The sequence below is a fragment of the Mastacembelus armatus genome, chromosome 3 (assembly GCF_900324485.2).
Source record: "Mastacembelus armatus chromosome 3, fMasArm1.2, whole genome shotgun sequence".
Lineage (NCBI taxonomy): Eukaryota > Metazoa > Chordata > Actinopteri > Synbranchiformes > Mastacembelidae > Mastacembelus > Mastacembelus armatus.
Genome location: NC_046635.1, coordinates 728,209 through 742,774, shown reverse-complemented (window position 1 = coordinate 742,774; position 14,566 = coordinate 728,209). Strand labels below are relative to the sequence as shown.

The following is a 14,566-nucleotide window of genomic DNA, read 5'->3' as shown; positions in this document are numbered from 1 at the left end:
TTAACCCTGTCACCAGTTTCACTCTTCTCACACATGCAAAAACACAAGATCACAACAGCTGAAGTCAGGAGGCGTGAGAAACAGCAAGTGCACTAGATCGGACGTAAGAGGCAGGACAAACAAATCTTAAGGCTTTTAGATAAAACTGAATTTTGCACAGATGGCAAACTGAACCTAAATCATTTTCAAGTTAGTCTCAGAGTCAGTGACAATTTCTCACCCCAATTTGCTAATCAAAGAGTTTCTGCTCAGTTTAATTTGAGATAATTCAACTGGACAAGGTCTGTGTCTGCAGGCAGGAGGTGTAGGAAGGGTTTTAATTAAGTGTGTGTGTGTGTGTGTGTGTGTGTGTGTGTGTGTGTGTGTGTGTGTGTGTGTCAGCTAGTCTGCACGTGAAGGTTCAGGAAAAAGCAAAAAAGATGCTAACTCCAGTTTGCGTGATGCTGTGCAAGCAAGACTCCAGTTGCCACTCCAGCTAGGAAAACACTGTTAGTAGGACTATTGTAAGTCATGAAGAGACCAAAGAGACGAAACCTTTCTGCATTTTGACCTCTGCTGGTGAATCTCTTCCCTCTGCATGTTGGGAACTTCTGCTTTTTGAGGCTTTTTGTGTCAGGGTTTCTCTGTGGCACATGTTGCTGTGCTGACTGTGAAGAAGGAATAATATCAAACGTTATTTTAATATCAAATGATGCGGCTCAGACTCCTGCTGGCCAGGCTGCAGGCATCAGATGAAACAAAATCACAGTGTTTTTGTTTTTACTTCATTGATGGGAACATGTTTTTTTTTTTTGTCTAATTGCAGAATCCGTCTATCAACTGTTTTAGACACAATTAGTGTAAAAAATGGTTTGATTTATTAAATGTAATGATGTTTGTAAGGTCAGTGATTCTAGTTACAGTATCCAAACTAAGAGCAATTTGTGTTTTTCACTGGTTGTGATGTCCAGATATTTGCAGATGACAGGAAAACACTGGTTCAATGTGTTCTGGCTCTTCACTGTGAGAAACAAATGAAAAAACACCCACAATGTGCTAAACTCATTTTCTGTGCCAAGTAACATCTGGTCCGCTGTGACGCAGAAGTAGTAAGGTGAGTGAAGTGTGTCCAGTCCTCCGGTTCCAGTCCTCAGGTTCTTTCTATTCCTCATCCAGCATCCGGACCCTTAGGTCAAATCCCAGTCACAGCACTCAGCTGGTCAATAATTAGTTAAACTAAAGAGTGACCACATCTCTGAGGGTCACACATCTGCACAGCATCCTGTGTCCAAGACCACAGTCTCCGGTGAACTTCCTGTCCAGCACAGGACTCAAATGTTGCAGGGACACTCATACTACAACACACTGGTATAACACCCAGAGGACAGGATGTGAAATACTTGTTCATTTGTCTTTCAGAAACATTTATGTGGGAATCGAGCACAATCAAAATTCACAAAATCCTCAAGAGACTATCCCCTAATGTTAAAATAAAAACACGTCCACTGCAGCTGCTTCTCCATCAGGATGTTGTCGTGAAGGGGATGATCAGTGTGTTCCAGGATGGACTCTACCTTTGTCTGTGAGCATCTCTCCACCACAGCCTCCAGTGGGTCCAGCCTCATTCCAGTCACTGAACCAGCGTTTTGCACCAGTTTGACCAGCTGCCTTGGATCTTTCTGCTTTATGCTGCCTCCCCAGCAGACTGCAGCATCAAACAGCACACTGGCTGCCATAGTTTGGTAAAACACGTGCAGCATCTTCCTGCAGACGTCTGAGGAGCTAAGCCGCCTTAGGACGAAAATTTGTCTCTGCCCTTTTTTTATATCGAACATGTGTGTTCAGGTCCAACTTATTGTCCAGGTGCAGGCCTAGATATCTGTAGACTGGCACCACTTCAGTGTCTGCACCACAGATGTTGACCGGATAAGGACGGGGCTTAGACCTTTGTAAACTCCACTAACTACATCAACATTTACTCTGCGTTAAAAAGTCTTATCGATTTCAAGAGGGTTTCATACGTGCATCATCTTCCTGGTGGATTACTTTGTAAACACAACCTCCAGGCTGAAAATGCTCATCAAAAGTCTGTCATCAAAAGTCTGCCTACCAGCATGTGTTTGACAGACAACTTCATGGATGAGTTGAGACATCTACAGTATGAAGTCGTACCTGGGAGGGTGTGCCAACCATGTCCTCACATGTAGCTTGTACTTCGCAGATACATCGAAAGGCAGAAACTAACCTGTCAACATGAAGTTTCATACAACATTTATACAAAACTATCAACCTAAGTTCAATTTTTCCACATGCAGTGTGCAATGAAAGGAAGGGTGGAACGACACAGGGTGTTTAGTACAACGACCGTCTCTTTCCTGCAAATTACTGCTGCTTTATTGACCCAGAAGGATTTTGCATGAGACTCAACTGACAAAAGCAGACTTTGGTATTACTTCACAGAACACACAGTAAGTACAGTTAACTCCTTACTTGGCAAACTAAAACAAAAAAAAGATGCTGACCTAATTTACTGCAGTCCCAGTGAAGCAAAGCAGAGGATCGTTCACCGTCAGACTGACTAGAGCCGCATGACCGGCCAAGGAATGACACCCATCCTCGCCATGCTGTCACCCTGCTAAAAATACAATGCAAGCCCAGGTGTCAGTACTGTGGCACGCATTACATAAAGACTACACTATTTACTGGGACAATCACTATATGTGATCACAATCCTGAACTCCCAGGAAAAAATAAAGAAATAAATCTAGCTGTATTGTCTCCAACCTGCTCTCTGTGCACGGCCTATATGTGAAGAACAGGAGGAATCAATCAACGTACCACTGTGAACATACTTTCTTGTTCAGGATGAAGACACAGTGGAGGTTGAATGAGGTTGAATATTAGACTAGATTCACTTTTATTAAGTCATCAGTGAAACTTGATTGCACTAGTTTACGTAAGTTACTTTACAGTTTGACCAGTTTAGTAAAAACATGATTTTTTTATGAAGCTGCATCAACGTCCTAAGAAGGCAGGCCTTTCATATACACTCATGGAGTTAAATCCACAGATTATCACTGGATTCTTCCAGGAAGTGCATCCAAAAGATGCTGAACTGTGATTTTCACCACGCCTGACACATAAGAATAAAAATTTTAACAGCTCAAGTGATGTAATCCAAGTATTTTAATTTGCTGGCTGCCCTACTTCTCCCCTGGCAGACTCATGTTGAAGGGAAAGCTTGACTTGATCTGGAGGTACACGCCCAGAGGAAAGTCATAAGGATTCCTACTAGCATGAAAAGCTGTGAACGTTTAAGAGATGATATGCTCTTTAAAGGGTCAGCGGGGTCCTCCACAGTGGACCTGAAAGACTACAGAATATATTCATGTTTATGACGTGGGTCCATGCAGTACAAGGACAATGTTTTCCCTCGGACTTTACAGATTATTTGTCCTTGCGAAGGTGAAATTACTGTACTGCACCTTAAGCCACACAGTTAACTTGCTTTGGAGGTACTTTATGCCCTGACTCGGCTAAACGCACAGATTATCTGTTGTGTCTGATGCTCTACTGTAATCGCACAGGGAAGAGAGGAGCGTGGGAGAAACACAGGCCAAGAAACTTTAAACTGGGCCACATGAAGGGCCCGGTGCCAGAGCCGTGGACCTTCCAGCCAAAACTCGCCGACTTTCAGCCACAGCAGGAGTTCAGGGAGGAGTCCGATAAAAACGTCCAGAACCAATGGGCCTTCATCTGCTTCCATAAGGGCTTTGTTTAAGCCAACGTGACAGGGGAACAATTTCCAGCTGTCTAGAGTTCACGAGAAGTGAGGCAAATCTGAGGCTCCAACAGCCCAGACGGCACTCGCAACTGCAGCTGTATAGACACTCGGCACAGACACGGCCACAGCAGGGCAGACACGTGGAAGAGGTGAAAAGGAATGTGCTCAAGAACATAAACACAAGCCAGTAGGAAGCCTCACTAGCAAAGCATCTGCTTCCAGTTAGCCCAGAGCAGTGGGCGCTTGGCTTTTGTGCCTTTTAATGGCATCAAGTCAAGTAACATGTTGGAGTAGAGATCAACTCTGTGACAAAACTGCTCCATGTCAAACTGTAATCTCTGATTTTGTTATTTAACCTCATCAACCACATCACATCTTATTTAGATGGTGCCACATCTACATCTGGCTTCCAAAACAACAGTCAAATGATGGAAAGAAGAAAGCTCCATCTCCACAGGGGAGTGGACAACAAACATTAGACTGTTGTTGTGGACATGAGTAAAGTTTGCATATTTAATGTTGGTACTGCAGGAAATGTTTCTTCAGTCACTGCCAGTTCACTTACATCAACAACTACCAATAAACAAGCAAAGGAGACAGTACAGGACGTATTAACCTGTTTCAGCAGACACTGTCACTTTCATTAGGTATGTGACTATTTAACTGTGTGTGCTCGTGGTCGTACACAGCAGTGCTTGTCCAAAACACCAGAAACCAACACAGTCGTATCTTATGTTACCACCAGCCATCTTTGGGTTAGTGTTTCATTTTCTTACATACTCCATGTAATAAGAAAAATCGCTTTTCCTATAAGTGAGTCACTCCCGCTCTAAAGGTCAGTGTCAAAACATGAATTGATACAGTTTTTATGAGTCGTGACTCCTCACTCACATTTTCTTTCTGCCTGGAGAATGTTGGGCTTGAATGTGATCAGTCTACATTAACATCATTTATTTTTGAGATTGTTCACTGTTGCTCAAATACCATTAGGCACATTTCTGTGTTACGCTGCTTAAGAGTTATGGGAGATGCTGATGCTGCTGAGTGATGGTCTGTTTTCAAACTTTCAAGGTCTCAATGGGCGTCGACCCAGACGACATTTACAGCTATACTGAGTCAAGAAAATACCTTCGGGAAGAACCTTAATCCACAGTATGAACGTATTATTTTTCTCATTTTTTATTATTTCCATTCTTGCCTCCGGAAAAAACAACAAGATCAGAACGTTATTAAAAACATAAACCCTCTGACACGGCTGAGCTATGTGAAATGCACAGCAAAATAAAACAGTCAAGCATCAAGGTTACAGTATGAGACATCTTACTGCTTTCTCCAACGGAGGCAGCGAAGACTTAACTGCAGTGAACCAACTTAAAATGGCTCTCCTTCATTTCAAATGAAATCTTCAAACCTAGACAGGAGGAGGATGCTCAGGGTGGGACACTGAGGTTTTATCCATTAACACTCACCATTTGTCTTTACAAATACACTGTGACTAATGTTACACGTCATAATCTAGAGAGGACACACTTCTACTTCAACAAGACCATCAATTCACACCCATTTGTTATTATTATTACTGTATTATTATCAGTCCCAGGATTTTTTTTTTCTGTCACACCCTTTGTGAAAAGTCATTTCAACATAGACCCAAAGAGAAACTTTAACATCCAGACTCTTTTCCAAAAGAAAAAATAATTAACTCATCAACTAAATGTATTTGTTGTAAAAGACGTCACAAAAACTACAATGTCAGTTCTTCCCATCTGAATGTTCTCTTTCAACAATCTGAAGTAAGTATAGTCAGTAATACTGATATTAATCTGACGACAGATACTATGGCCTGGAGCAGGAATGTCATCACTTCAAAGTGATGCATTGACCTGGAAAGGGAAGAATATTCCCTGTATATTAGTTTGTCCTGCGTCTATTTGTGGTTCAGTCCATTTGAAACGAGGTTCAGTCTGTAAAGTTCGTATCTCGACAAGACTGACATGTCACGTCTTGTGTGAATTTTGGTGATAAGTCACAAGAATCTGTTTATTGCACAGTCTTGTCTGGTTATTTCAGTGATCTGAGGCATAAAGAACATGTTTTTTGTGTTTTGTGCAAGTATCATATTTTTCCTTGTTGCCCTTGACATTCCACCTGCAGTCTCTCTTTCAGCAAAAGTGTCTTGGATATCAGGTGAAGCCAGTTGTGCAGCCTGCTGCATACCTTATCTTTCATTTACAGATACTGCACTCGAGGTTAATGACATTTATGCTGTTAATCTGAGCCACTGTTTCAAAATGAAAACCCATTGAAAAAGACACCTGCAAGGTTATTACCATAAATGCATTTCAAGGTCATTTTCCAGTACAGATATACCAAGTTAAGTTCCCAGCCTTTAACCAATAAGATGTTGTCATCCAGGCTGTGTCTACAGTATTAGCACAGGGGCATGCTAATGCAGGGCCCTGTGATAATTAATACTGTGTTTACAGGAAACTTGATCTCACTGACCTGCTTCCTCTCACAGGCTGATCTTTTAATTCCCTAGTAGGCTGCATAACATACTTAAAGCTGGTATTTTGTCTTCAAGTGAGACAAACTTCTGCATAAAGTCAAGCAGTTTTGATTTAATGCCATCTTTAGCACCAATTTGTGACTGAATGATTAGAAGAGAGTCAGTAGAGACTAATCATTTACATTCAGTCAAAAACAGCTGCAGGCGCAGCCTTCAGTTTTAACCAGAGGAGCCTTGACTGTAGCAGGTTTCCAGAAACATTTAGTCCCCTTCACTTTTTGCACTTTATCACATTGTAGGCTGAAATTAAAAATCATAAAATTACATTTTTGTCTACAGTCTACACAAAATAACCTAACACCAGGTTTTTTTTGTTTGTTTTTTTTTCAAAGAAAATCTGTGGTGAGGTGCAGATCAGGGAAAAGTTTTTTTTTAAAAAACATTTCTAAAGCTCTGAGCGTTCCCCTGCAGGAGCACAGTGGTCTCAACAACTGAAATGGAAGAGGTTTGCAATCAGCAGAGCTCTTTTTAGAGTTGGCCAAAAAACCAAACTGAGAAACCAGGCAAGAAGGGCCTTAGCCAGGGACGTGACCGAGAGCCCACTGGTCACACACAGAGCTCAGGATGTGCTCAGCAGAGAAGGGACAACCTTCCAGGACAACCGTCATTTGGGCCTTTATACTCAAGTGGCTAGACACAAGCCACTTTGAGGAAAAGCCTTATGACAACCTGCATGGAGTTTGCCAAATGGCATTTAAAAGGCAGTCACAGTATGAGGGAATACAATTTGCTGTACTTTTGCAGATGAGAAAATCTTAAGCAGTAAATAATGGACAGATGGATAAATAGATGGATGGATGAATGAATGAATGAATGAATGAATGAATGAATGAATGAATGAATCCCTTATTGCCCCAGAGGGAATTTTTCCTGCACCAAAAGAGCCAAAAACACAAACAACCAAAACACTGACGACAAGCACAGCCCAAGGACGCATGAGCACAGTACGTAGTAAAAAAGCATAAAAACACATGTAAAACACAACCACAGGCGTCACATGATAACATTCAGAGTGTCAGTCCAGTTCAATATGTGTGGATGGTTGAACGGATGGACGGAAATCTAAAAACATGTTTTTCAATACATTCTGAAGCCCCTGTACATCTACATACACTAATCTACTGAACCAAAAGCTCCTCAAAAATAAACAAAGTGGAAGATCAGATTTAACTTAGAGACCTGTATAAAAGACCTGTATTTTTCAGTGCATGTGAATGCAGGTCAATCCAAATATATATATTATTATACTTTAAAGGCCTTAGTTACTGGTTCAGTGATTCTTTTTTCTGATTAGGGATATGTGTGCCTGACTTTCCTCTTTCTGTGATTTGAAATTTAGAGTTGACAGGTGAGTAATGACAGTAAATATCAATTGCAATGCCTGGTTTTCACATTTCTGAAACTGAAGCACAATTATACTCCTAATCCACCCCTTCAGTCTGAGCAGGCTGTTTGCAAAGGACCAAACAAGTCTTAAAACGATTCCACTATCCCTGACTGAACCAAACGTTATTTACTCAGTTCATGCTAAATGAGGACTGCTGCAGAAGCTTTTCACAGAGAGAAGCACTAAAAACTGAACCGAGTGAAATGGCTTTTGGTTTTCTAACGAGTGACAGATGACTGAAGCTATGACTCTCACACTGGATGATGAGATCAGCACCCAACATTCAAATCTGTCCTGTCTAGCACCAGATGCCACCCACCAACTGAGGCCACATCCTGCCTTTCTCCCTGCAAACAATACTCTGAGCTTAAAGCTATTTGGTGTCTGTGGATGACATTCCCTGGGAACAGGTAATCCTGTAAATCTACAGTCTCCCCTTTTTGTCTATGTTTTGGGAAAAAACTGTGTTGTGACCTTCAGGCTGACACAAAATCCTGCTTTTATCAAAACATATTCACATCACTGAAGCTTTAGCTCTGCTTTCAACCTTCTGCCTACAAGTATTAGCCTACTGCTGACCCTCAGTATTGTCTGACAACAATAATAAATGTCTGTAGCAATAGCCTAAATATCAAAAATGTGGCTGATACCCTTGAACGAAATATACAATTTAAACCAGTTGCTAGTAAAGTACTGGGCCAGTTTGGTTGTATCCTGGTTAGAGCTGCAGCTACCGATTATTTTTGGGGTCGAGTTTTCTACCAAATATTTTAGCGATTACTCGAGTAATTGGACTGTTGCATTTTTGAATTATATATATATATATATATATATATATATATATATATATACAGTTGGTACGGAAAGTATTCAGACCCCTTTAAAGTTTTCACTCTTTGTGTCATTGCAGCCATTTGCCAAAATCAAAAAAGTTAATTTTATTTCTCATTAATGTACACTCAGCACCCCATCTTGACAGAAAAAAACAGAAATGTAGAATTTTTTGCAAATTTATTAAAAAAGAAAAACTGAAATATCACATGGTCATAAGTATTCAGACCCTTTGCAGTGACACTCATATTTAACTCACATGCTGTCCATTTCTTCTGATCCTCCTTGAGATGGTTCTGCTCCTTCATTGGAGTCCAGCTGTGTTTAATTAAACTGATTGGACTTGATTAGGAAAGGCACACACCTGTCTATATAAGACCTTACAGCTCACAGTGCATGTCAGAGCAAATGAGAATCATGAGGTCGAAGGAACTGCCCAAGGAGCTCAGAGACAGAATTGTGGCAAGGCACAGATCTGGCCAAGGTTACAAAAGAATTTCTGCAGCACTCAAGGTTCCTAAGAGCACAGTTGCCTACATAATCCTCAAATGGAAAAAGTTTGGGACGACCAGAACTCTTCCTTGACCTGGCCGTCCAGCCAAACTGAGCAATCGTGGGAGAAGAGCCTTGGTGAGAGAGGTAAAGAAGAACCCAAAGATCACTGTGGCTGAGCTCCAGAGATGCAGTAGGGAGATGGGAGAAAGTTCCACAAAGTCAACTATCACTGCAGCCCTCCACCAGTCGGGGCTTTATGGCAGAGTGGCCCGACGGAAGCCTCTCCTCAGTGCAAGACACATGAAAGCCTGCACAGAGTTTGCCAAAAAACACATGAAGGACTCCCAGACTATGAGAAATAAGATTCTCTGGTCTGATGAGACCAAGATTGAACTTTTTGGCGTTAATTCTAAGCGGTATGTGTGGAGAAAACCAGGCACTGCTCATCACCTGCCCAATACAATCCCTACAGTGAAACATGGTGGTGGGAGCATCATGTTGTGGGGGTGTTTTTCAGCTGCAGGGACAGGACGACTGGTTACAATTGAAGGAAAGATGAATGTGGCCAAGTACAGAGATATCCTGGAAGAAAACCTCATCCAGAGTGCTCAGGACCTCAGACTGGGCCGAAGGTTCACCTTTCAACAGGACAATGACCCTAAGCACACAGCTAAAATAACAAAGGAGTGGCTTCGGAACAACTCTGTGACCGTTCTTGACTGGCCCAGCCAGAGCCCTGACCTAAACCCAATTGAGCATCTCTGGAGAGACCTGAAAATGGCTGTCCACCAACGTTCACCATCCAACCTGACAGAACTGGAGAGGATCTGCAAGGAAGAATGGCAGAGGATCCCCAAATCCAGGTGTGAAACACTTGTTGCATCATTCCCAAGAAGACTCATGGCTGTACTAGCTCAAAAGGGTGATTCTACTCAATACTGAGCACAGGGTCTGAATACTTATGACCATGTGATATTTCAGTTTTTCTTTTTTAATAAATTTGCAAAAATTTCTACATTTCTGTTTTTTTCTGTCAAGATGGGGTGCTGAGTGTACATTAATGAGAAATAAAATGAACTTTTTTGATTTTGGCAAATGGCTGCAATGACACAAAGAGTGAAAAATTTAAAGGGGTCTGAATACTTTCCGTACCCACTGTATATATAAAATACTATTGTGTAATACCTGACAGAGACGACAGGTTAGCTTGAAATGACGTTACCTCGTGTCGGCTCCGCTGGGTGAGACACCTGTTCGTTTCCAACCGGATGTTTCCTGTCCAGATGTTGAAGCATTGACAAAGTGCTGTTGTGTTACACCAGTTCTACTTTACAACACACACACACATTGCACCGTGTTGTCGTCGTTTCTAAGTTTGAAACGATCCCAGACTTTGGACATTTTCGGCCTTTTACGGACAGTTGTTTCGCTCTCTGCCATGGCGCCAACGTTTGATACGGAAATGCGTTGTGCGACAGTGATTACGGTCCGTGTGGAACAATGATCCCCAGGCGGAGCAGGTCCGATAACACAAGTGATAGTAATTGAACGAAGTATAATACTAGAGGCGAGATTACTCGAGTAATCGTTGCAGAACTAATCCTGGCATGTAAACACTGCTACGGTGTTCACATACCTCCAGCAGATATAACACAGTTTAAAAACAAAAACATGGTTCACTATCCATCTCTCAGAACCAAAGAGCATAAGCTTCTTCCCAGACTTGTCATGTTGTACAGTCAACAGAAATCATCCTTCACTTTATAACTGGCTGTCGCTCATTATCAACACGTATGCTCTGCTGTGCTGCCCCAGTCTCTGTGACTTCTCCCAAATATTACGTATAAACAAGGGTGAAAACTTTGACCCAAGTAAGACACAAAGGAAGCATAAGTGTAAAATGGTGATCTAATATCTTTGGAGAAAAGAGGCCAATAGCAGTTCTTATATTTATTTTGACTGTACAGTGCAGCTCCGGCGTCCTCCAGTCTCCATAACAACTTGTGTATCATTGCTACAGAGGGAAAACACTAAAGGAAATACTTCACAGCAATAGCAAATACCTCCTGGAAAGCAACGAACTTAGTAGTACATTCTGGGAATACCAGATTAGTTTAATTGCTAGAGCACCCACAGTCAATCTCCAGGGACATTTGAAGTTTCTGGTACAAAACCACAGGAAAATTAAAGAATCAAACCTTAAGCAACAGGCTTTCTCTCGCTGTGTTCAGGCGTTTAGCATGCACTGTGATGCAGAACAGTGTTAAAACTGCAGGATCACAGGAAATACATGGACATTCCCTGCAGCCATGTGAGGGGCAGCAGCCACATTCTGCAACTGACTGCACTGTGAAGTAAGACCACACAGTACGACCACAGGTTTCCACAAAGTGATGGGAATAACATGCACCCTACGCCTCAGGCACTGGACCCATCACTGCCACAGGAGAGGTCATTTGGTGACCTTTATTTTATTTACCCAACCTTTGTTTTCACCACGTGAAACCCCAGTGAGTTTACTAGCCTCCATTACAACAAAGCCCTAAAGCCAAGAGGCCCTGAAGTCTTCAATTAGCTAAGCAGACACTGGCTATCTGTCTGCCTTGTGATCTGTTACACACAGCTGTTAGATCCTCCGACTGGACCGAGTCAGTCCATGCCATTTCGCTCGTGTGTGCCAGACATCAGCACCTTCATTTCCAGCATCAGACAATAAAATACACAATAAAGTACCCAAACCACCTGTCTATAATGTGCGTAATAAAATCAGGCAATTAGAAATTCTATAATATTTGAAGAGACAAACACCTAAATAAAAGCAGAAGCAGCAGAGTGGGCAGAGGCTTTACAGGCTTGCAGTGTGGATTACCTGTCTGGTATGTGGACCTGAGGTTTGCAAATGACAGGCCTGACAGTATTTTTGTCAAATATATGATTTGACCAGACTTGCCTATTCTATGCGACGCCGCTAAACAATGCAAGAGGAATTTTGGGGAAGTAAAAGTCCAGAATGTCAAGCTCCAGTGGCAGCACTGCTCCTGTTTCAGAAAATCCGTGAGCCAGGAGCAGTGACGGGGGTAACGCCCGGTTCCAGCTGCAGTCCCCGTATGTTCCCACTCACACAGCGTAGTTTCCTTCTCCTGTTAAAACTTCAGACACATAAACACTATTGTGCAAACGATTTAGCTTCTTATTAAGGGGCAGTTGTTGGTTCTGTTGCAACACAGCAAGAAGGTTCCACGTTCGAATCCTGTTCAACCCTGGAGCCTTTCTGTGTGCAGTTTGCACGTTCTCTCCAGGTACTCCGGTTTCCTCCCACAGTCCAGAGACATGCAGGTTGGGTTTGGGCTAATTAGTGACTCTAAACTGCCCATAGCTGTGAATCTGAGTGTGAGTGGTTGTTTTCCTCCATAGGAGCAGCCTCCTAACGCCTTAAGGGCTTTTTTCTGTCTGGATTCACACATTTGAGTGAAATCCGGCTGCTGATGGTTGGAACAACAGCATCACTTCTGCACAATGAGGATAAATGCCAGTGGAAATGTTTATCTAAGATTTATCTGATCACAGATCTGATTTATATGAAGTTCAATTAAAAAAACATCCCTATTTTACTGCTATAACTTTTACACTGTTTTATTTGCACAATATGAGTGAACATATTCCACATATTCACAATCCTGCTTTAGTTTACATTCACCTTCTGCTTTAACCCGCCAGACTGGAGCTGCAATTATTTCTCACAGATTAGCTCAATCAATTAATCACTTAATCAATTAACCGTTTAGTCAGAAAACCCATGACACCTGCACCGTGACAGACCTGCAGTCTGGACTACAAATCCCTCACAAACACACGTTTAGACCTGGGCCAAATACTGAGCGACCCGAAACACCATGAGGCCACAGGACAGACACACACACACACACACACACACACACACAGAGGGACACACACACACACACACACACAGGGACACACTGAGACACACACACACACGGACACACTGAGACACACACACACACACACAGAGGGACACACTGTGAGACACACACACACACACACACACACACAGAGGGACACACTGTGAGAGACACACACAGGGACACAGTGAGACACACACACGCAGGGACACAGGAGACACACACACACACACACGCAGAGACAAACGCGGACACACACACACACAAACAGCGTCATGTCTTGTCTCATTTTTAGCGAGCGAGCGCGCGCACACACACACACACACACACACCGAGCCTATTGCGGGATGACATGCGGTTGAACGTGGTCGTTTGCGGTTTAATTTGCGCAGGTGAGCGCAATAATCGAGATGTGGCGCTGGTCGCCAACAACCTGTGGCGCAGACTCGGGTCCACCGGCTCGTTAGTGACGGAACAAACCGGAGACCCCGGGACTGAGCAGCCCGCCTCAGTAACGGGTCTTCGTGCAGGACTTACCCGCTTTATGAACGCCAAAATCAGCCCTCACGCACAACTTCGCCCGGTGTCGTCTACCGGGAGGGTCTCATCGCAGCACCGTCGGTACCGGAAAGCTGAGGCGACCTTCGTGTGTGTTTTTGTCTCGGTATTTCCCTCCGGTTCCTTTCACAGTCCAGCCGAGCGACGCGTCTTCTGTCGGTCACCGCGCCGAGCCGGCTGTCCGCTCCGCCGCCATCTTGGTTGTGATGGGAACCCGCCGTCACGCGCTCACACCCCGGGAAACATTACCCCCCCCCCCCCCCCCCCCCTTCTCCCCGGTAGGACGGAGCTCCCGGTCCCGGTCCACCTGATGCTGACGTTACCCGGTGATGTCTCCTCGGTTAATGACGGGACTTATGATATATCATGTTTTATTATTAATTATAGAGAGGTCACCCAGAATGACCCACAATAAGAAACACAACACAAACAGGATGAGACACAACAACAACAACATCCATCATCTGTACCCCCTTAGTCCTAACCAGGGTCCCAGGGATCAGCTGGAGCCTATCCCAGCTCTCTTTGGGTGAAAGGCAGGGGTCCACCCTGGACAGGTCCCCAGTCCATCACAGGGCCACATAGAGACAAACAACCTCACACACTCACACTCACTCCTATGGGCAATTTAGAGTCACCAATCAACCTGACATACATGTTTTTGGACTGTGGGAGGAAACCAGAGTACCTGGAGAAAACCCACACAAGCACAGGGAGAACATGCAGACTCCACACAGAAAGGCCCCTGATGGGTTTCAAACCAGGAACCTTCTGGCTGTGAGGCAACAGTGCTAACCACTGACTTACCGTGCCGCCCCCAATAATCACTAAGAAATGCAAAACAAACCGTATGAGACACAAAATGACCACAGAGATTATTAAATGGTCCAAAAATGTCAGGTTGATTGATGATACTTGATGATTGATGATTTGATTTGCTGGCAATGTGCAGTACAGTTTATAGACCATAACTGCCTGCATTGTTTTTCTGTCATTATTCGTTCTCCTCTGTTCTTCTTGAACTCACTGCTGCCTAGTTCAGG

The 14,566-nt window shown here is 43.3% G+C and overlaps 1 protein-coding gene across 8 annotated transcripts in view; it reads right to left on the bottom strand.

Annotated features, from left to right (window-relative positions):
- The window catches only part of LOC113137927 (C-myc promoter-binding protein-like), a 52,894-nt gene extending 39,185 nt beyond the window's left edge, over positions 1–13,709 (bottom strand). For 7 of the 8 annotated variants that reach the window (XM_026319926.2, XM_026319927.2, XM_026319929.2 and 4 more), the window contains exons 1-2: positions 13,503–13,709; positions 535–647 (exon numbers count right to left, since the gene is read on the bottom strand). In XM_026319926.2, coding sequence (XP_026175711.1) covers positions 535–634 — 100 coding nt within the window. In that variant the 5' untranslated portion in view covers positions 635–647; positions 13,503–13,709. The remainder of the gene's footprint in view (positions 1–534; positions 648–13,502) is intronic. The other variant, XM_026319931.2, reaches the window with a different exon arrangement.
- Positions 13,710–14,566: the final 857 nt, after the last annotated feature.